Source organism: Motacilla alba, chromosome 28 (assembly GCF_015832195.1).
Source record: "Motacilla alba alba isolate MOTALB_02 chromosome 28, Motacilla_alba_V1.0_pri, whole genome shotgun sequence".
NCBI classification, from domain to species: Eukaryota; Metazoa; Chordata; class Aves; order Passeriformes; family Motacillidae; genus Motacilla; species Motacilla alba.
The window spans coordinates 3,588,639-3,609,124 of record NC_052043.1 but is presented as its reverse complement, the minus strand read 5'-3'; the positions used below and the strand labels follow the sequence as shown (position 1 = coordinate 3,609,124).

The 20,486-nt window shown below is 58.0% G+C and overlaps 1 protein-coding gene across 2 annotated transcripts in view; it reads right to left on the bottom strand.

Moving 5' to 3' along the window:
- Window positions 1–942: 942 nt before the first annotated feature.
- Window positions 943–20,486, bottom strand: part of LINGO3 (leucine rich repeat and Ig domain containing 3) — a 28,417-nt gene continuing 8,873 nt past the window's right edge. For both annotated transcript variants that reach the window (XM_038164079.1, XM_038164082.1), the window contains exons 2-3: window positions 15,172–15,275; window positions 943–4,303 (exon numbers count right to left, since the gene is read on the bottom strand). In XM_038164079.1, the coding sequence (XP_038020007.1) occupies window positions 2,456–4,270 (1,815 nt within the window). In that variant the 5' untranslated portion in view covers window positions 4,271–4,303; window positions 15,172–15,275 and the 3' untranslated portion in view covers window positions 943–2,455. The remainder of the gene's footprint in view (window positions 4,304–15,171; window positions 15,276–20,486) is intronic.

Here is a 20,486-nt window from a genome sequence, read left to right as displayed (position 1 = left end):
TCCCAGCAGAGCCCCAGGAAGGGGGAAAGGTCTGCTGGAATTCCAGGGCCTTCCCAGCTTGCAGCAGGTCTGGAGAGCCCAGAGGGGTGAATGCTGGTGCTCCTGCCCTTTCCAGCCCCTGCTCAGGCTTTGCCCACTGATTTTGCCTGTTCTTATCAGGGCACATGGGGAAGAAAAGGGGGAGAAAAACCCAAAGGAGCCACAAAAGTCTCTTTTTTCCTTTTTTTTTTTTTTTTTTGTTTGTTTTTGTTTTGCTCACAAATACATCTCACATGCTCGTTACATAGAAAACTGTGCCAGGTCTGCGCTGCCCTTTGCTCCCACTGTGAGGGTCCACGCCCGACCCTCCCCCGCCCTCCCACCCCCCTCCCACCCCCTCCCCAAGGATAAAAAAACCCAGACACCAAACAGGACCCTGGTGGGACACGGCATGCACGGCTGGGGCGAGGGGCACCGGGCATGCGGGGCCACGGGGACAGCTGGACCCACGGCAGGGAGGGATGGATAGATGGATAATGGATGATGGATGGATGATGGATGGATGGATGGATGATGGATGGATGGATGGATGGATGGATGGATGGATGGATGGATGGATGATGGATGGATGGATGGATGGATGGATGATGGATGGATGATGGATGGATGATGGATGGATGGATGGATGGATGGATGATGGATGGATGGATGGATGGATGATGGATGGATGATGGATGGATGATGGATGGATGGATGGATGATGGATGGATGGATGGATGGATGGATGGATGATGGATGGATGATGGATGGAGGGATGGATGGATGATGGATGGAGGATGGATGGATGGATGGATGATGGATGGACATGGATGGATGGATGGATGGATGGAGGATAAATGGATGGATGGATGGATGGATGGATGGATGGATGGATGGATGGACATGGATGGATGATGGATGGAGGATGAATGGATGGAGGGATGGATGGATGGATGGGGGACACCCTGTGGCAGCAGAACAGGGTTGGGGGGATGTTCTGAGCAGCCACTTGTGCCCCACAACGCTCCCAACCCCTCGGATGCTCCGGTGCCACTCGGGGATGCCCGTCAGGGGATGGGCAGCTGCCCCCTCCAGCTCCCAGCCTGACCATCAGTGGCTGGAGAAGGGACATCCAGGTGGGGAATATCCCTGCAGGAATGGGGACAGAGGTGGGACCTGCAGCAACCCCCAAGGTGCACATGGGAGGAGGAAGAGGAGGAGGAAGCAATGAACTCCCTGGATCCTCCAGGTCACATCCAGGCTCTTCCATTCCAGCTTCATTCCTTCTCCCTCACACAAAAATCCATGCCCTGAGGCAGAGCCAGGGAAACGCCTGGGAAGGAGTGGGATGGGAAGGCAGGAACCACCCCTGTGGCAGCAGGAGCAGCCCCAGGGGCATTGACCCGTGGTCCTCAGCACTGGAGGTTGGAGGGTCTGGGATGGAGGTGTCAGCCAGGACATTCTCCTGGACTGCTTCTTCCCAGCTTTTCTCTCCTCTTCTTTCCTGGGCCATGGGGCCTCCCTGCACAGGATGAGCCACGTCCTGCTCTCCTGCAGATTATGACTTTGCAACTCCAAGAAAATTGACCCAAAAGTGCCTTTTGAACCCACAGGAATCTCAACCCCCCATTGGGTGGATGCAGACAGGGGCAGCCTTGCATCACCCTGGGGTTGCTCTTGCTGATTTTAACGATCTTGGCCTCATCTTGCCTTTTTTTCCCCACTTTTTTTTCTTGCTGACACCTCCTCAGAGCCTGCCCCTGGAGGATTATTATTGCTTGTGCAGAAGTGTCCCCGGGCACCCACACTGGCAGATGCTGGATCCTAAATCCACAGATGAAAAGCTCTCAAGGGACATCTGTGCCCAGGATGGGGGGGGGCGGTCTGTCTTTGCCAAGGGGCTGGGGAACCCCCCAGCTTGCACAACCTCCCCAGTCCTGCATTGCCCCGGAAGACATTTCTCTTGGAAATTCATTAAAAAAAAATCGGACCAAAACCCCCACCAACAACAAGAAAAGAACCACAAACAACTACCAGGAAAGTTTTCTGAAGAGTCCCTTACAAAAAAAGGGAAAGGGTGGGGTGAAAACAGGAAGCATTTTTCTTCCAGGCCCAAACACTGCTGATCTTTTGGCTCAAGAAATGCATAGTTGGTAGCAAAAACCTCGCTACATCAGGAGCCCCTGGGACAGCCCCTGAGCCCTGAGGGCTCTCCACGGGGCCAGGACATCAGGGTCATCCCTCCCCGACCCTGAGGTCCCCACAGTTCTGACCCTGCTGGCCTGTGGCACCTCTGTCTCCAGCCATGTCCCAGCACAGCAAGGTCACTCTGCCAGCTCCAGGACATGGCTGGCGCTCCCACAGCCCTCCCAGCCCCATCCTGCTGTGGCCGTGCCTGGGGCTGGGCTGCAGAAAATGGTTCTCCTCTGGGAGAGGCTCAGATCATCTTCATGTTGAACTTCCTGGCCCCTCCTTGGCCGGTGGTGGTGGTGGGACCGTCCACCTTGCGGAAGGAATATTCCACGGAAAAGTTGTTCTTGTGCTGCCCCCGGCCGCGGCTCCAGACGAAGAGCAGGAGGAAGCAGAAGAGCACCACGCCCAGGAAGGTGATGCAGCCCATGGCTGTGGAGACCAGGATGGTCTTGAGGTCCAAGGTGAACTTCAAGAAGACCTGGGTGTTGTTGTGGAAGGTGTCGTTGAAGTCGCTGAGGTACAAAGTCCGGTTGGCGTGGTGGGCGCCGTCGGCCAGGCGCCCCTTGACCGTCAGCGTAGCGAAGTAGGTGTCGTTGCCACCGGCGTTGCTGGCGATGCAGATGTAGGTGCCACTGTCCTGCACCTGGGCGAAGCGGATCTCCAGGGTGCCCCCGGGCAGCACCGTGGCCCGCCCCGTGCTGCGGGTAGTGATCATGCGGTGCTGGGGGGACACCCAGGCGATGGAGGGGTCGGGCTCCCCGTCGGCGCGGCACAGGAAGGACACGGACTGCCCCTCCCGCGCCGTCACGTGCTGCAGCTTCCGATCCCGGATCTTGGGCTTCTGGCAGGTGAAGTACTCGAAGAGCACCGAGTCCGGGAAGTCGCGCAGGGCGTTGCCCTGGATTTCGGGCGGTGAGGAGCACATGGGCTGCTGCCCGTCGAAGTTGAGCGTCTTCCGCCGCTGCAGGATCCAGAGGAGCCGGCAGTCGCAGGCCAGGGGGTTCCTGTCCACCCGCAGCGTCTCCAGCGTGTTGACCGAGTGGAAAGTGCTCTCCTCCAGTGTGGACAGGAAGTTGCTGGAGAGGTTGAGCAGCCGGATCTGTCTCAGGCCGGAGAAAGCCTGCGGCTCCACGGACACCAGGAGAGCGCCCACGATGTGGAGCTCCTGGAGCCGGATGAGGTCTTTGAAGGAGCCCTTCAGCACAGTGCTAATGGGGTTGTAGGACAGGTTGAGGTACCGCAGGTACACCAAGTTCCTCAAGGCAGCGGCGGGCACGGCTGTGATGTTGGTGTAGGTGATGGAGAGCGAGGTGAGGTTCAGGCCCTGGAAGCTGGTGGGGGACACCTCCTCCAGCAGTGGCCAGTTGTCGATCTCCAGCTGCAGGAGATTGTAGAGCTTCTTGAAGTTCTGGTCCTCCAGCGCAGAGATGCTGAGGTGGCGGAGCCGCAGCACCTCCAGGTTCTGGAGGTAGGACAGCGACTCGGCCGAGATGGAGGTCAGGTTGCACTTCTCAATGGTCAGCTGCTCCAGGCCCAGCAGCCCCGAGAAGGCGCGCTGGGAGATGTACACCAGGTCGTTGTCACCCACCTCCAGGCTCTTCAGGTTGCGCAGGTCCTGGAACATGTAGTCCAGCAGGATGACCAGCTTGTTCTCGCTGATGTCCAGCAGGGTCAGGTTGGTGAGCTTGGTGAAGACCCCCGGGGGGATGAGCTTGAGCTGGTTCCCCCGCAGCCGCAGGGTCTGCAGGTTGAACAGGTTGCTGAAGGCGCCGGGCTCCACATTGGAGATGATGTTCTCGCTGAAATCCAGCTCCTCCAGCAGCGGGTACGGGGCCAGGTCGCCGGGGTTCAGGCAGCGGATGCGGTTCTTGTTGAGCTCCAGGACGCGGGTCTCGGTGGGGATGCCCTCGGGGATGGCGGTGAGGCGCTTGCGGTGGCACAGCACCGAGCGCAGCTGCGGGGCGCACTCGCAGCGCGCGGGGCAGGCGCCCGCCCGCGGGGACAGCAGGACCACGTGCAGGGCCAGCACCGGGAGCCACCATGTCATTGTGTGGGGCATGGTCTAGGGGCTCACTGCCGCTCTGCCATGTGCCTGCCACGGAGAGAGAGCCGAGTCAGCGGGGACAAGGTCCTGCCTGGCCCCACAGATTGCCTGTCTGCGAGCTGGGACTGGACACCGCTCCCCAAGCCCCTGGGGTCGATGATGAGGCCCCAGCCCCTCCAGGAAACCCTCTGGATCCCTTTCACCGACCGTGCAACCTGGGAATCCTGCCCTGTGCAAAGCTGGGACAAACAAGCCTCGCTCTCCATTGGAACAAGGAAACTGAGGCAGTGGGAGAGATTTGTGAGGGGAGCCAGGGCTGCAGACCCACACCTGAGCCTCTGCTCCCACTGGCTCAGCCCTCCCCGCGCCCCTGATGGTGCAGGCACGGGTGGAGGGGGTGGTGAGCACCCTAGGATAATGCACAGACACCCCAAGGGCAGGGCAGGAGCAAAGAGATGCTGGCAGAGACGTTGCCAACTCGTGACACAGCTGGGATGCCCCATGCCCTCTGGTGACACAGCTGGGACGCCCCATTCCCTCTGGTGACACAGCTGGGACGCCCCATGCCCTCTGGTGACACAGGTGGGATGCCCCATTCCCTCTGGTGACACAGCTGGGACGCCCCATTCCCTCTGGTGACACAGCTGGGACGCCCCATGCCCTCTGGTGGCACAGCTGGAATGCCCCATGCCCTCTGGTGACACAGCTGGGATGCCCCATGCCCTCTGCTCCTGGTGTGAGGTCTCATCCATGGCACAAATTATCCCCTGGCCCCTGGCTTGGAGGGGTCCCTTAGGCCGGGGGTCACTCGATGCCACACGTAAGGCCGGTCCCTGTCCCCGTAAGGCCGGTCCCTGTCCCCGTAAGGCCAGTCCCTGTCCCCGTCCCGCCCTGTCTGAGCGCAGATTAAGGCGGCCCCGGCGCAATCTTTGCCGAGGAGGGATTAACACCGACCCCGCGGCGCCGTGCCCCGGCTGCCCTCCTTTCCAGGGATTAGCACTTGGCTGCCGCTTTCCCTTTTCTTTGCTTCCCCTTTCCTGCTCCCATCCGTGCTCCAAATCTGCCAGGCTGCCTGGAAACGCCACCGCAAACTCCTCAGCCACCTTTCCTTAATGAAGCATGGTCATTAACCTAATTAAGTGGCAGAGTTGCTCGGTTGGGGAGCTGCGGGGTGTTTGTGAGCCTGGCAAGAGAATATTGGGGGTACCAAGAGCAGAGCCAGCCCCTGGGGAGGTGCAGGGAGTGGGGCACTGACACCTCCAGTGTGGGGGGCTTTGTCCCATCACTCCCACAGCACTGGGACAAACTGGGGTGAGTCCCCGAGGGTTCCAGCCCTTCTGACCTCCAGGGAGCCCCTCTCACACTCCCTTCTGTCCCTCTGGGCACCTCAGGGACCCCAAACCTGTCTGTGGGAGCCCAGCAGGATGTGGGCTGAGGGAAGAGGATGATGTGACATCTATGGCTGCCCAAGGCCATCGAGGCTGCAGTGCTCCACCTTGGTGCCACTGCAAGTCCTCAGTGCCTAAAAGGTCCCCAGAAGGCCCATTTTGAGGTGGCTGCTGCTTGGCTTAGTGGGGGTCAGAAAGAGAATGATGGGGACCCCAGATCCCCCAGAGAGGTGCCACTGATGAAGCAGGGACAGCAGGAGCTGGCCCAGCCCAGCATCTCCCGCTCCTCACACCCACTGTGCTGATAAAGGACACCAAAGGCTGGTGTCACCCTTCCTCCTGTCCCCAAGGGCTGGTGGCACACGGGACAGCCTCAGGGGGCTGTTATTGACTCTCTGTGCTCAGGTCTCAGGGAAGGATGACATCTCCATGGGTAATTTCCTGTCCTGATCCTCGAGCAATCTCTGGGATTGAACCCATTGCTCAAGTGCAATTTTGGAAGGGTGGGAGATGATCTTCAAGGAGCATTTGGACAGCGCCCTCAGGGATGCTCAGGGTGGGGTTGTTGGGGTGGCTGTGCAGGGACAGGGGCTGGGCTGATCATCCCTGAGGGGCCCTTCCAGCTCAGGATATCCCAGGGCTCTGTGATCTTTTACAGATGTGGGGATGTGGCACTGAGAGACAATGGTGTCCTTGGCAGTGCTGGGCTTGGACTCGATGATCTTTGAAGGATTTCCAACTTTGCCAATTCTATTCTGATTCCGTGACACCTTTTTCTTTTATTTTGTGAGCATTTCTTATTTTGCCACATTTCCCTTTTTCTTCCAATGAATCAAACCAAGAGGGGATTGTCACCATTTCACACAACCACAGGATTGTGGATGCAGCTGGGGGACAGGGGGGGTGGGACCACTGACCCCACTGCTGCCCCTGCCCCTTTCTCCCCTCTCTCCAGCACTGCTCAGCTTCACTCCTTGCACCGAACCCCCTTTGGGGACTGGAGGTCCCCAAATGCCACCTGGACACTGGAGCTGCCTGGCAGCCTCTGTCTTCCAGGAGAGCCACTTTGTGAAGGCTCTGCCTGGCTGGTGGCCCCAGGAACCTGAGCTAGCTCTGGGGTGAGGTGGAGGCAGCTCCCCTCAGTCCCCCTGGTTCTGGAGGCCCCACTCTTGCTCTGCCCTGGGGCTGCATGGGAAGGATGCCCCCAAGCACGACCTGCAAACCCACAGGACAAAACCCTCCCCATTTATTGTGACACTTTTTTCATCCTATTCAGAGTCTCTACATTAAATAAATGTGCCCTGGAGCCCCTTTAATGGTGTCTCCCTGCAGCCCCGGGGGGATCAGCCCTTTCCCTCCCTGCCTGAGGCTCTGCCCCGTGTTCATTATGGATGAGCCTGGAGTAACCCAACTCTACTTTTGGTTCCTGCTCCAGCCACCTGATCCTCTAAGCAAAGCTCCAGCCCCACTGGAGTTGTTTTCCCTGGCAGATGGAGAGCGGGAGCCACAGCCCTGGGCTCACCTTCCCTGTCCAGAGCCAGAGCATCAGCCAGCCCTGCTGCCCCCAGCCCTGGGCTCACCTCCCTGTCCAGAGCCAGAGCATCAGCCAGCCCTGCTGCCCCCAGCCCTGGGCTCACCTCCCTGTCCAGAGCCAGAGCATCAGCCAGCCCTGCTGCCCCCAGCCCTGGGCTCACCTCCCTGTCCAGAGCCAGCCCTGCTGCCCCCCAGCCCTGGGCTCACCTTCCTTCTCCACAGCCAGCCCTGCTGCCCCCAGCCCTGGGCTCACCTCCCTGTCACAGCCAGCCCTGCTGCCCCCAGCCCTGGGCTCACCTCCCTGTCACAGCCAGCCCTGCTGCCCCCAGCCCTGGGCTCACCAGCCCTGCTGCCCCCAGCCCCAGCCATGGATGCTCCACTGACCCCACAGCAAACCCCACAGCTGGATGAGCCATTCCCTGCACATCCAGGCAGACCCGAGCTCTGGAGCAAGGCTGGCTCTGCCTGGGTCTCTGCCGGCCGCAGGACATCCCGCAGAGGAGCTGCAGGGCCGCTGTGTCCCCTGCAGGGACAGCGGGGCCCGCGGTCCCTCTCCGCGCCGGGCAGAGCCAGGCGGAGCCGGGCTGTTTATTAATAGCTCATTACGGTGATTGTGCAGCGCTTTCCGGGCTCGCCCGGGCCCTGGGGAGCCAGGGCAATTAAGATCCAGAGCAAGGCCTAGATAGAGGCTCTTCTTCTCATTTAATTTGTTTTTAAAAATAACAAGCTTGCTGCATGCAAGGCTGGGGACGGAGCCAGCAAAGCCCGGGGCTGAGGGACTGTGATGGGGGAAGCAGAACAGAGCAATTTTGGACAATTTGACAATTTTGTGAGCCCCTGAAGCCTTCCCTGCCTCGTTCTCTACTTCCCAACCAAGATTTGTGACCACTGAGCTTGTTTTGTCCCAGGCACCCGCAGCACAGAGGAACTGCTGCCCTCCAGCCACCCTGGCTTGGGGCTCCCCAGGGCAGCCATGGCTGTCCCTGGGTCCCTGGCAGTGTCCAAGGCCAGACTGGACGGGGCTTGGAGCAGCCTGGGGTAGTGGAAGGTGTCCCTGCCCATGGCAGGGGGTGGGATGAGATGGTTTTTAAGGTCCCTTCCATCCCAAACCATTCTGGGACTCCATGACTCCTGCAGGTGGGATTTTGCTCCCTCTCCGCCCTTCAAACAGCTCCTGCTCCTCTGGCACAAGCTTGGCCCTGCCAGCTCCTCAAAGAGCAACTGTTCCTCAGCTGCCATTATTTGTCCCTTTTTGTGAATAAAGACCAAAAAATCAGCCCAGGCTGTCATTTCCAGGTTCCTCTGCTCAGACATCACATGAGCACAAACACCTCAGTCAGAGCAGGGTCCTGTTTTATCCTTCCCTTGACATGCAGGATCTAAAATGCTCTGGCTGAGCTCTTCTTGCTCCAGCACCCCACTGCTGCTGCTCCAGGCCCATGGTGGGGTCCAGGGGCATCGAGGGGATGCTGCTGCATCTTTCCAGGGATGCAGGGAACCCCAGGAGAGGATGGAGACTCAAAAGTAGGGAGGGAGCAAATGGAGCAGAAAGTGACTATGGGATGCCCACCCTGAAAATATGGACGGGGGGATAACCCCAGTGCTCTGTCACATGGCTATCAGGGAGCTGCCAGTGCCTTGTGCCAGTGCCAGTGTGTCCCACTCTTGGCATGAGGCAGGAGAGGGCTCCTACAAACACCAGCAGCAGCCAAGTGCTGTTGGGAACACCCTGAGCGCTGCCCGCTCGCCGGCAGCCAGCCCTGCCTGGCAGCTGAGTGTCCCCACGCCATCCCTGCTCCCTGGCTGCTGTCCCCAGCCCAGCTCCGTGCCAGGGAAGGCAATGCCAACCATGCTGGGCTGTGCCAGCATCCTCACAGACACTGTCACGCTGCTCAGCCCCTGCATGAGGCTGGGGCTGGGGCTGGATGGAGCATCCAAACACTCCTGAGGTGCTCCCCAGCTCACGGACAGCTTGCCAGGATTGCTGCTGGACTCTCCATCAGGACAAGCTCCGTGTGCTTCCCTGTCCTGGGGTGTGAGCGGGATGAGATCTCCACTGCCAGGAGCAGGACTTTGCTGGACCAAGCAGGCTCCATGGGCTCGAGCCTCGCCAAGCTGCTGGCAGGGGCCCAGGCAGAGGATGGGGCCCTCAGGATGCTGATGCCAACAATTCCCTGGCTCCAAGCTCTGCCCATGGGGAAGGGAAAACTGCAGCCAGAGCTGCCCCAGCACAGAGCTCCTCCAGACCTGAAGAGGAGCCCAGGCCCCAGTCCTGTGCCAAAGCCTGTCCAGACGTCTGCTTCTTCTTCCCTGCTGGAAAACCCTGAGCCCTCAGTCTCACCTTCCACAACACCCTTCCCCCTGTATGATTTTAGGCTGAAATAGCAAAAAATGAGGGTCCCTGGGGTCTGCTCCATGCTCAGCTTCACTGGTGACACCACCCACACTGATGGTGGCAGCAGGGGCTGCTGGGGATCCTCAGGGGGTGTCCTGGCATTGTTCAGAGCTGGCAGAGCCCAGTTTGATGCCCAAATGTGAGGTCAGGGAATCCAACTGTGTTTTTCCAGCTGTTGCTGCAGCTCAGAGTAGAGCACAGCTCCCAGGGGCACTGAAATGAGGACCAAAGGTGACCTGTGCCACCCTCCAAAAACAAACCAAAAGCTCCTGCAGCTTTATTTTAGCCCTTGCCTCGAGTCTGCAGTCAGTGGGTTTGAAGCCACACTGAGCTTGGAAAAACCCCAGAAAAGACATGGGGGCATGGGGAGGATAAGGGTGATGGGGAGGAGCTTCAGGGGCATCCCTTGGACCTTCCCTGGCACTTGGGGTGACACCAGCAGGTTTCTCCCTCTGCACGGGGCAGCAGAAAGATCCTGGCTTATGCTGGGGTGTGGAGGGGATTAAATCAGAGCTGAGACAGAAACAGAGGCAGAAACTGGAGGGTCAAAGGAGGCCAGGGATGTGCCCAAGCCTCAGCTCTGGTGATCAGGCAATTAGCAAGCCAAGCATGAGAATAAATAATCCAGCTGAAACAGGGAAGCAGGACAGAGCTGGGGGTAAGAAGGAAGGAAATCAATCTCCAGACCTAATGGAGAATTATCCAGGAGAGAGTTATTCCTAATCCCATCAGGGGCTGGCTGGGAAACAAATTCTCCTGGCTCTGTGGCTCTCAGCACGTTTTTCTGGGTCAGGGCTGGGCTGGGCAGGCAGGAGGGCAGGGCTGGAGGAGCAGAGGGAGAAGCAATGGCTGGGTGGGCACTGAGGGCACCCAGCAGGGGCCCTACAGAGCATCCTTCCACCCCCAGGACCTGGTGAGTACCTTGAAGGTCCTCAGGCCACCAGGTGGCCAAGTGGCCATCCCCAACAGCCCTGTGGTGGCTGTGCTCCTGATGTCACCCTCGTGTCCCTCTCAAGGCTGCTCAGGCAGAGCAGAGTTACTGGCAAGGCAGGGGAACGGGGAGGCGAGTGTGGAAGGAGCTGTCTGTGCAGGAGCCAGGCGGCGGCTGGGTCACCACAGAACGTCCCCGGGCGTGACTTCAGGGATGGCTGGAGAACATGAAAAGCTCCCACAGAAGGGAGTTATTTTGGTGAGTGGCAGCTGCTGCCTCTCACGAGGCTCCTCCTGCTCAGCAGCCCCAGGTCTCGGGGCGGCCGAGCGGCGCCAGAGCAGCTCCCGGGGAGGCAGGATCTGCCCTTCCTTCCCAGCAAACCTGGTGTCTCCACGGTGTCTTCCCACCCCAGGATCCCATCCCCAGTCCTCAGCAGCTACAGTGGCCACAGGACTCTCCACTCCTCTCCCACGTGGGAACTCCCAGCCCTCGCAAACCCCAGCACCGAGGATTCCCTGATGAGCCACGGCACCAAGGAGACGACCCGAAAGAAGCCACCGCTTATTTTTAGAGACAACCCTATGATTCCCGAGCACGTGGCCCAGGCAACACTGCACAGGCAGCCCCAGATTGGCCACAATCTGCTTTTCTTCTTGACAGACATCATGTCTGAATCTCTATCTCCACAAGATGCTCCCAGGAGAGGAGACATTTAGAGACGACCACAACGTACAACATTTCTGAAAGGTCACTGCCTGCACCAGGCAATGAGGAGCAGCAGCCACTCATCAGCAACAGGGGCTTTAGGGAGCTGTTTAATATTCCATGAGCATCTCTATTTCTCTACCAAAGTGAATAACTCTTCTAAAAGTAGGGGAGGGGGCAGGGCAGGTGGGTGCTGGGCTCATTTCCACCCAAGGTGGGTTGACTGAACCACCAGTCAGAGCTGAATCTCGACTGCTGCTGGGAAATGGTGGCTGAGAGTGAACCTGACCTGGATCTCAACAGCCTCAGAAGCTGAAGGACCAGAGCAGAGGCTGAGCTTGACTCCTTCTCTTCAGCTGCATCCCAGACCACCCAGTTGCCACTGAGCTGTTCCACTAATGCCACCAGGAACCCTGGAGCTGAACTCCATGCGGTGGCTCTGGTCCCTGCATGGACAGCAGGGGCTCATTTTTTGAAGGTTCAAGTGAGAAGTGTTAGTTTGCAGAAGCCCATTAACATCAGGGGCAGGATGAAGAGGGGCTGGGAGGCAACTTCAGGGTGACAGCCCACGGCCCACGGCACCAGGACTTCCTGGTGTTGTCCCATCCCAGTCCGTCACCAGGACCAGGTGCTGGCCACAGCCCCATGGTGTCCTTGTCTCTGAGCACCGACCCAGCCAGCAGCAAGGTGACAGCCCAGGTCTAGGATACTCCCACTGCAAACCCAGCTTTGTCCTCTCCCACCAAGGCTGGGCTTTGCCAAGGTCCCCATGCAAGCCCAAAGGTGCCCATCCAAACCATCTGGCCAAGGCTTGCCTGGTCTCAGGTGTGTCCCCAGCCTGGGAGCGGGGACAAGGAACCCAAACCCTTGGCAACTGTCCTGGTACCTCAGTTGTAGGGTCCACATGACATTTGTTGCTGCTGGATGTACAAAGCACAAGCCCACAAGAGCCCCGGCAGCACAGATGTGACAGCCAGGCACAGCCACGGGCAGAGAAAAGCAGGGCCACGCTCATGGCAAGGGCTCCTGGCCCTGCAGAGACACAAATACAGAGCATTAAACGAGAGAGGGGAATTTGCTCCTTCCTCTGCAGCTGCCTCCCTCCTGAACTCATCCCTCACCTTCTGCACCGAAACACAGCCTGAGAGCAAACTGAGAGCACTGAGGGCAGCGGGGCTGAAGCCACGTGGGAGGGGACAGAGGGAATGACCAGGCAGGACATCCCCAGGCACAGCACTGGGGCATGGTGGGGACACCTCTGGGGGTGTCTCCTCCTGCTGGGGGGACAAATCACCCACAGGGGCTCTGAGCAGCAGGGAGGACGTGAGACCTCATCACAGGAAGGGACCCTGTGCCTTTGCTGCTCCAGCCCAGGCAGCTTCAGCCCAACAGCTCGGTAACAAAGGAGGTGCTGGGGCAGGAGGATGAATAAGGGAACAGGAAAGCAGAGGCTGTAATTAGGCACCTTTCAGAGCGCTGATGGATGACGATGACTCTGCTCGGGGGCGTGCACAGCGCTGGGATGCTGACGTGCAGCCACCCCCCAGTGCCAGCACTGGTCCCAGTTGGACCAGCAGCACCCAGCAGAGCCCTGTCCTGCTGCTGGACAGTGATTTCAGCGCCCAGCAGAGCCCTGTCCTGCTGCTGGACAGTGATTTCAGTGCTCAGCAGAGCCCTACCCTGCTGCTGGACACTGATTTCAGTGCCCAGCAGAACCCTGCCCTGCTGCTGGACACTGATTTCAGTGCCCAGCAGAGCCCTGCCCTGCTGCTGGACAGTGATTTCAGTGCTCAGCAGAGCCCTGCCCTGCTGCTGGACAGTGATTTCCTGGTGATTTCAGTGCCAGCTGCCTCCCACGGGCTTTGCCCTAGCCCATGACCTCATTTGTCCCGCCAGCCCAGCCGTGCCAGCCCTCGTTAGATCAGCTCGTTCATTAAGCTCAGCGCTTCAGTAAGGCTGGCCTGAGCCCCTCGGGGGGCTGGCACATAAATCACACCCTGATCGCTGTCACTGGCTGCCAGTGCTGGACCTTTGATGGCAAAATCTCCTCCTAATCCCTCACCTGAGCTGTGGTGACACCGGTCAGGGCAGTCCCAGCCACCCCTCCGAGCTGCTGGATGAAACAGTGGCTCTTTGCAGCCTTGACCCACAGGGAGGACCTTGCTCCTGAAGGCTCAGCCCCATGGGAGCCTTCACCCATGGCAGGGGTGCCCAGCAAGGCCAGCTGCCCTCTGGAGAGGGAGCCTGGAGTCCTGGCTGCTCCCAGCCGATCTCTGCACCTCGGCAGGGTGATCCATCATTCCAGAGGCTTTAATCCCACTGGACTGCTGGACATGTGGGCAGAGAAGCAGACTGACAGGCCAGACTAATGGACAGCTGCCTGCTCCGAGGCCAGCAGGGACAGGCAGCTGTGGCTGGAGAGCAGCCCGGTCCCAGCAGGATTGCTCAGCTCTGCAGAGACCAGCTCAGAGCTCTGTAGGGGCAGGGGAGAAAGGGGGCAGAGGTGGAGCCCCCAATTTGCTGGAAATCCTGCTGGGAGTGGGAATTTCAGCCAGGAGCAGCACAGAGCGACAGCTTTCCCTCCCCCTCCCAGCTCTGCTCAGCATCAGTCCTGGGCTGAGAGCATTTTTTAAGATCTGTCTACAGCTGCTGCTTCATTGGAGATTTTATCGCCATCCCAATTATGATCATGGGAGCAGCGAGAGCAAAATGCCATTACAGGGGTGAAACGGCTCCTGGCATCCCAATCCCTCCCTGCCATTACAGGGGTGAAACGGCTCCTGACATCCCAATCCCTCCCTGCCATTACAGGGGTGAAATGGCTCCTGACATCCCAATCCCTCCCGCCATTACAGGGGTGAAACGGCTCCTGGCATCCCAATCCCTCCCGCCATTACAGGGGTGAAACGGCTCCTGGCATCCCAATCCCTCCCTGCCATTACAGGGGTGAAACGGCTCCTGACATCCCAATCCCTCCCTGCCATTACAGGGGTGAAATGGCTCCTGACATCCCAATCCCTCCCGCCATTACAGGGGTGAAACGGCTCCTGACATCCCAATCCCTCCCTGCCATTACAGGGGTGAAATGGCTCCTGACATCCCAATCCCTCCCCGTCGCGTCAGGGACCAACCCCTGAGATCATCCTAGAGAGGGGAGGGTACAGGGGGATCCACCCCAGCCCTGCCCAGCACAGATCCCTCCCGGCCTCGCTGCCAGATTCCAGAGGGGCCCAGCAGAACCCGGGGGGGTCCAGCTGTGCCACCCCCAAACCCCCCCCGGGCTGGAGGATGACACTGATGTGGCAGCGGTGACATTTGGAGCGAGACACGCTGGCGTCAGCTCCCAGATCTGTGGCTGCGGGGCATCAGCTGGGCCGGGGCACCAGGAGAGCAGCTCCTTCCCATGTGCAGCCCCAAGAGGATCCAAAAGCCCGAAATTTCCATGGGGGAAGGGAAAGGGGATGGTGGGGCTGTGTGGCATCACTCACTCCCTGTCTGGCACCTGGACAGCAGAGCAGGGGCAAAGCCTCCAGAGCTCCTCTCTGAGCTGAGGAACTGCCAAATCCCAGGAAATCCATCCAAACCCAAACCACTGCTGCACGTGGATCCTGGCATGGCCAAGGCTGAGAGCCCAAGAGTGTCCAACACTGGGGTCTCTGCTGGGGCCCCACTGCTGCCTGCCACCAACCCTGAGCAAGTACCTGAGCTCAGCACCCCAAAGCTTCACACCACAGCTCTGCCTGAGTGAGTCCTGGCTTGTTCTGGGGCGGGGACAACAGGCTGGAGATCTGACAGCTGCTCCATGGGACCAAGGTCTGGCTGAGTGCTCCTGCTGCACCAGGAGGTGGGGACAAGGAGGGGGCTAATGCCACCGAGTAGGGGTGGCCACGAGGTAAAAATGAGCTGGATTTTGAGTGTCTCAGTGCACAACCCCCAGCCCCACTGAAGCCCAGGGAGTTCTCACCGTTCTGCAGGTCCAGGGCTGCTCCGACATCGGGATCTGCTGAGGCATTGGAGCCTGGGGATGCTCAAATGGTGAAGTGTCCAGCACAGCCAGCCTCGGCTCCTCTGCACAGAAAGCACAAGGACAGCACTGTCAGTCACCTTCCCCCAGTGTCTGCTGCAGAAATCCCAAATAAACTCCTCCAGAGGCCAGGGATGTGACACCCAGGCACTTCCCAGAGAGAGGGAGCATCCTCGTGCTGCTCCAGCCAGATGTGCGACCTGACCACTGCAGCTTGCCTGGTTTTATCTGTAAATATTATATTTCTATATAAAATAGTATATATTTATAATATTTCATAACAAATCAATTATATATTATATAAACATAAGGTTCTATTATATTACATTATATTATATATCAACATAAATTTAATATATAAAACATAAATTATTATAAAATATATATTAATAAATAATATAAGCACGATAATATAAATATTATTAAGTATAATAGTATTATTATTTTATAGAATGTATATTTTATAATATCTAATTGTTATGTATTTCTAGTTTACATTAATATAAAATTATATCACACTTTGTGCCCTGACGGACTCTCTCCCCGCCAGGGGAGCAACAGAGCCCAGCCCTGCCGTGGGTAGCTCCGGGTGGAGCAGGGAAGACACGGCACTGCCCTTGGGGAATCAAGCGCAGGGACTGCAGGAGGGCACTGAACCCACCCAGGGGGTGCCCACTGCCCAGGAGGCCTCGAATCTGGGGAGATTTCATCCAAACGTGGCAGCAGAAGTGCCACTGGCCGGATCCCCAGCCCCGTGTCCCCCCTCGGGCATTTTGGGGGACTTGGGGGGTCAGGCGATGCTCCCAGCACCGATGCAGCAGATGCTGAACAAATGATTTGCTGTGGTTTTACCGAATCGCTTTGAGCTCTCCGGATCAAGTTTAATTTGCCTGTTGCAAAGAAAGAGGGAATTTAAACAGCTCCTTTTGTGTGGAAATCCTGCTTAACAGCCCTCAAATGTCCCCGGCTCGGGTCCCGTTCGGCACACCCACGCAGAGACGCTGCTGCTGCAGCTCAGCAGCTGCTCTGTGCCTGCTGCAGACCTCACTCAGCTCTGGAAGGTGGGGTTTGGGTGGGCAGCAGCAGCAACAGGGGGCTAATTCCTGCTGGGAATCCTGAGAGAGGCTTGGGGAGCCTTAGGCAAAGGAGCTTTCCACACCCCTGGCACATCCCGGAGCCAGGAATGCCGGGGGGATGGAGCTCTCCATCCCCGTGTGCTCCTGCAAATCCCAGTGGTGTCCCCATGCTGCTTGTGGATGGGAAAATCCTCCCTTTTGGGGTTCCCAGAGAACTGACAGTGCCCAGCTTCTGGAAAAGCTAAAATTCCTCCAGGAAAGCAGCGCTACCCCAAAGTCAGGGGGATTCCCTCCAAACCTGCAGGTTTGGGCTCAGCTGTGCAGGGACAGGCTGAGGGTTCCACACTCCTGGTCACCCCCAGGCCCCTGGGGGCTGTGAGGCTGCATGACCTCCACCAGTGCCTGGCAACCCCAGCTCATTCCCTGCTCCACAACACCTTCCCTGCCTGTTCTGCCTGAGGGACCCAAACTTCTCCCTGGAACGGCAGGAACCTGCAGTCCCAGCTCCCAGAAGGTCCAGGTGTCACTGAGCCCTTCACCCCAGCCAGTCCCTGGGTGGCAGGGATGCAAATCCCATGTGGGATGCCTGGAACTCAGTCAGGGATGCTCCCCAATAAATGAACGGCCCTAAACCCCCCACAGCAACAGAAACCCTCTGCCCTGGGCATGCCAGAGCTTCCTGCTGGAGCCAGGGGATGCACCAGCCCCTAGGAAGTAGGGCTTGGACAACAAGGACAGCTCAGGGCTGGCAGCAGGATGGACAAGACTGGGATTCCAGCAGGATGGACAAGACTGGGATTCCAGCAGGATGGACAAGCCCAGGACCCCAGGAGGATGTGAAAGCCCAGGAGCACAGCAGGGTGGACAAGCCCAGGGACACAGCAGGATGTGAAAGCCCAGGAGCACAGCAGGATGGACAAGCCCAGGAGCACATCAGGATGGACAAGCCCAGGGGCACAGCAGGATGTGAAAGCCCAGGAGCACAGCAGGATCCCATCTCCTCAGGAACGTGCCTTGCAGCACAGGGAGCTGGAGCACACAGTGTGGGAGTAACTCCGACCCAGCCCCTGAAATAACAGCAAGAATGACCCAAACCAAGCCCTGAGATGCAGAAACTACCCAGAAACACATGAACTCAACACCTGCAGGGGGGAGCTTGTGGCACGTCCAGCAACTACAGCTGGTGCAGTTCCAGAAGCAATTTGCCTCCAGGGGATGCAGTGTGTGAGCTCTGAGGGACTGGAGCTCCAGGGGCTGATGCCCACAGATCTGCTGTGGATCCCTGGGGCTGCTCCAGTCCTGGGAGATGGGATAACTGGGAGGGAAGTGGGTTTGGTTCTCTTGCAGCACCATGTGTGGGACTCACACACTCAAATATTCCAGCAGGGATGGAGGAGGCTCCTCGGAACCAGCACCACCTGAGGTAAATCCCAACCACACCAGCTCAGCTGCTGCTCCCCATGGTCAGGTTCCAGCTCTGGGGATGGAGAAGGTAAAATTTCAATCCAGTTCCAGCAGGCTGGACACAGCCTGGTATTTACTGCAGACCTGCTGAGAGCAAACTGCAGTCAGCCCAAACGGGCTCAGCTCCTGACCCTGAGCAGCCTCTCCTGCCCTCCCTGAGGGGTTTCACTTCCATCCTGCCTGAGCATGGGGAACATGGAATTTAGGCTCACTTAGAGACCACCTGAGCTTGGCTTGTCAGGTGAGTCCATCATTCCCAGCCCTGGGAATGAGCTGATGGTCTTGGCATTTGTTTTTGGCAGCTCCCAGGTCACTTAGCAACCTCTGTCTCAGGTTACCTCCGGGGGTTTTGTCTGCAAATACATTTTAATCCTTGTGAAACGGGACCCACCAGCACGTGGGTGAAGTGCCTAAACCTCCTTCAGTCCCATGGTGACACCAGCACAGATCCCTGGCCCTCTGCATGTTTGTGCCACCAGGGTTGTTGTCACCTTCTACTCCTGTGATTTGTGTTTTTTTTTACTCAAAATTTGGATTTAAACTCTTCTGAGCTACTCAGTGGAGGAGCCAGGAGAGGATTTCCCTCTCCCCTGGGTACCACACGGGATCTGCTTCTCCATCAAGGAGCTTCCAGTTCTGCACAGGGCATCCCTTTGAAAAAAGGAATGCAGCAGCAAATCCCAAAGCCAGACAGGACCCAGATGTCCTGGAAATCAGCAGACATCCAGAGAACCAGAGCAAGGTGTCCAAGCTGAGTTCTTCCAAGGCAGGAGCATCCCTTGGGATGTGCACAGCAACTGTTCCATGCATTACAGCAGATCTGGCTCATCTCAGACCGCTGCAGAAAGGGCCCTGGGGGTCCTGGTCAGTGGCAAGTTGGATCTGAGTCACCGCTGTGTCCTGGCAGCCCAAAGGGCCACCCTGTCCTGGGGGACACCAGGCCCAGGGAGGGATTGTCCCACCCTGCTCTGCCCTGGGGCAGCCTCACCTCCAGTGCTGGGGGCACTTTGGGCACCACAAGATCAGAAGGACCCAAAGCTGTTGGAGAGTGCCCAAAGGAGGGACACGGAGCTGGGGAAGGGGCTGAGGAGCAGCTGAGGGCACTCGGCTCGTTCAGCTGGAGCACAGGAGACTGAGGGGAGGCTCCTCGGGGCTGCAGCTCCTCCCCAGGGCAGGCACAGGGCCAGGGGCTGAGCTCTGCTCTGGGACAGGGACAGGAGGCCAGCGAGGGCTGCAGCTGTGCCAGGGCTTGCCATGGAGCTCAGGGAAAGGTTCTTCCCCCCGAGGCTGCTGGGCACTGCCCAGGCTCCCCAGGGAATGCTCCCGGCCCCAAGGCTGCCAGAGCTCCAGGAGCGTTTGGACAGCGCTGCCAGGGGGGCTCAGGGTGGGGTTGTTGGGGTGCCTGTGCAGGGACAGGGGCTGCACTGATGATCCCTGTGGGATCCAGCTCAGGATCATCTGGGATTTGATCATTCCATGGATCCCAGAACACCTGAGAGTGCCCCAGATCAATGTCACACAGCCCTGGTATCCAGGAGCATTAAGCCAGAGACTTTTGCTCATTAGTGTAATTAATGTCAGATTTCCCAGCCAGCTGAGCTTCCAGCTGACCTTTAGTTACTGAAATACCAACAACAAAAATGACACATTACCATGGGGAGGTGTCACAGGCTGCTCATTTGAAATCCTCTCTCAGTGACAGCCCCCCAAAGAGTTTCTTTCTGCGAAAGTAAACGGGAAAATTTGGAAAATGCTCAAAGAAGGAGGAAGAATTCAGCTCCACAGCAGCACAACAGGGACACAGCATCTCCCAGCTTTGGGGGCACAGCCAGAAATGATCCCAGGGAGAGAAATGGAGGGAGAAATGAGGCAGAGCTGATAAAATTGAAACAGAGGGAAAAGATCTGTTTCTCAGGAGTCTTGGGAAAGTCACTGAGGTGGAGAGAGCTGAGCCAGGACTGAGGCAGCAGGGACAGGTCCCCAGGCCATGGAGTGATCCCTGCAGAGGGATAGGGACAGCTCTGCCCAGCATGAACTTGGGCAGCAACAGCCTGAGCCAGAGAGACCCTCAAGGCATGGAAAGAAACCCCAAAACCTGGCAGCTTTGTCTGATGCTGGATGAGCCTGACTCAACAGATCACAGCCCCATTTGTCTCTGCTACAGCAACAACCTGGCCCTGGATTTCCAGAGGTTTCCAGATGTTGGTGCAGGCTGAGCAAGGCAGGGGAAGGCAGTGGTGCCAAATTGCTTTGCCACAAGGCTGGTGATTGATGTAAAAGTGACCCTGAAGGTAAGAGGTAAGACTCTGAAATTTGTTTTCCCTCAGGAAATGATGCCCCAGGTTTGAGCTTTTCTGTTTTTCAGATTCTGTGCTGCTTTAGTGGGTGGGTCTGGGCTTCACATGAGGGGATGCTGAGCTCTCTGCACAGAGCAGGGACACAAAACAATTCCTGCTCCAGCTGGGGACCAAGGACAAATGATCCAAACCTCAGCCCAAGAGCACAAACAACGTGGAATGAAGAGAGAAAAACAAGGATGGGACTGCACGGGCTGGAGCTGGAATTGGACAATGAACTGCAATGTGCAAATGGAGCAGAACTGATCAAAGTGAGAGACCCTGTGAGTGGTTGTGCATTTTGTGACCATTTTGGGTTCACCTGGGGTGCAGCCCTGGCTGGCTGGAGGGTCCAACCTCCACAATAACTCCTGGAATG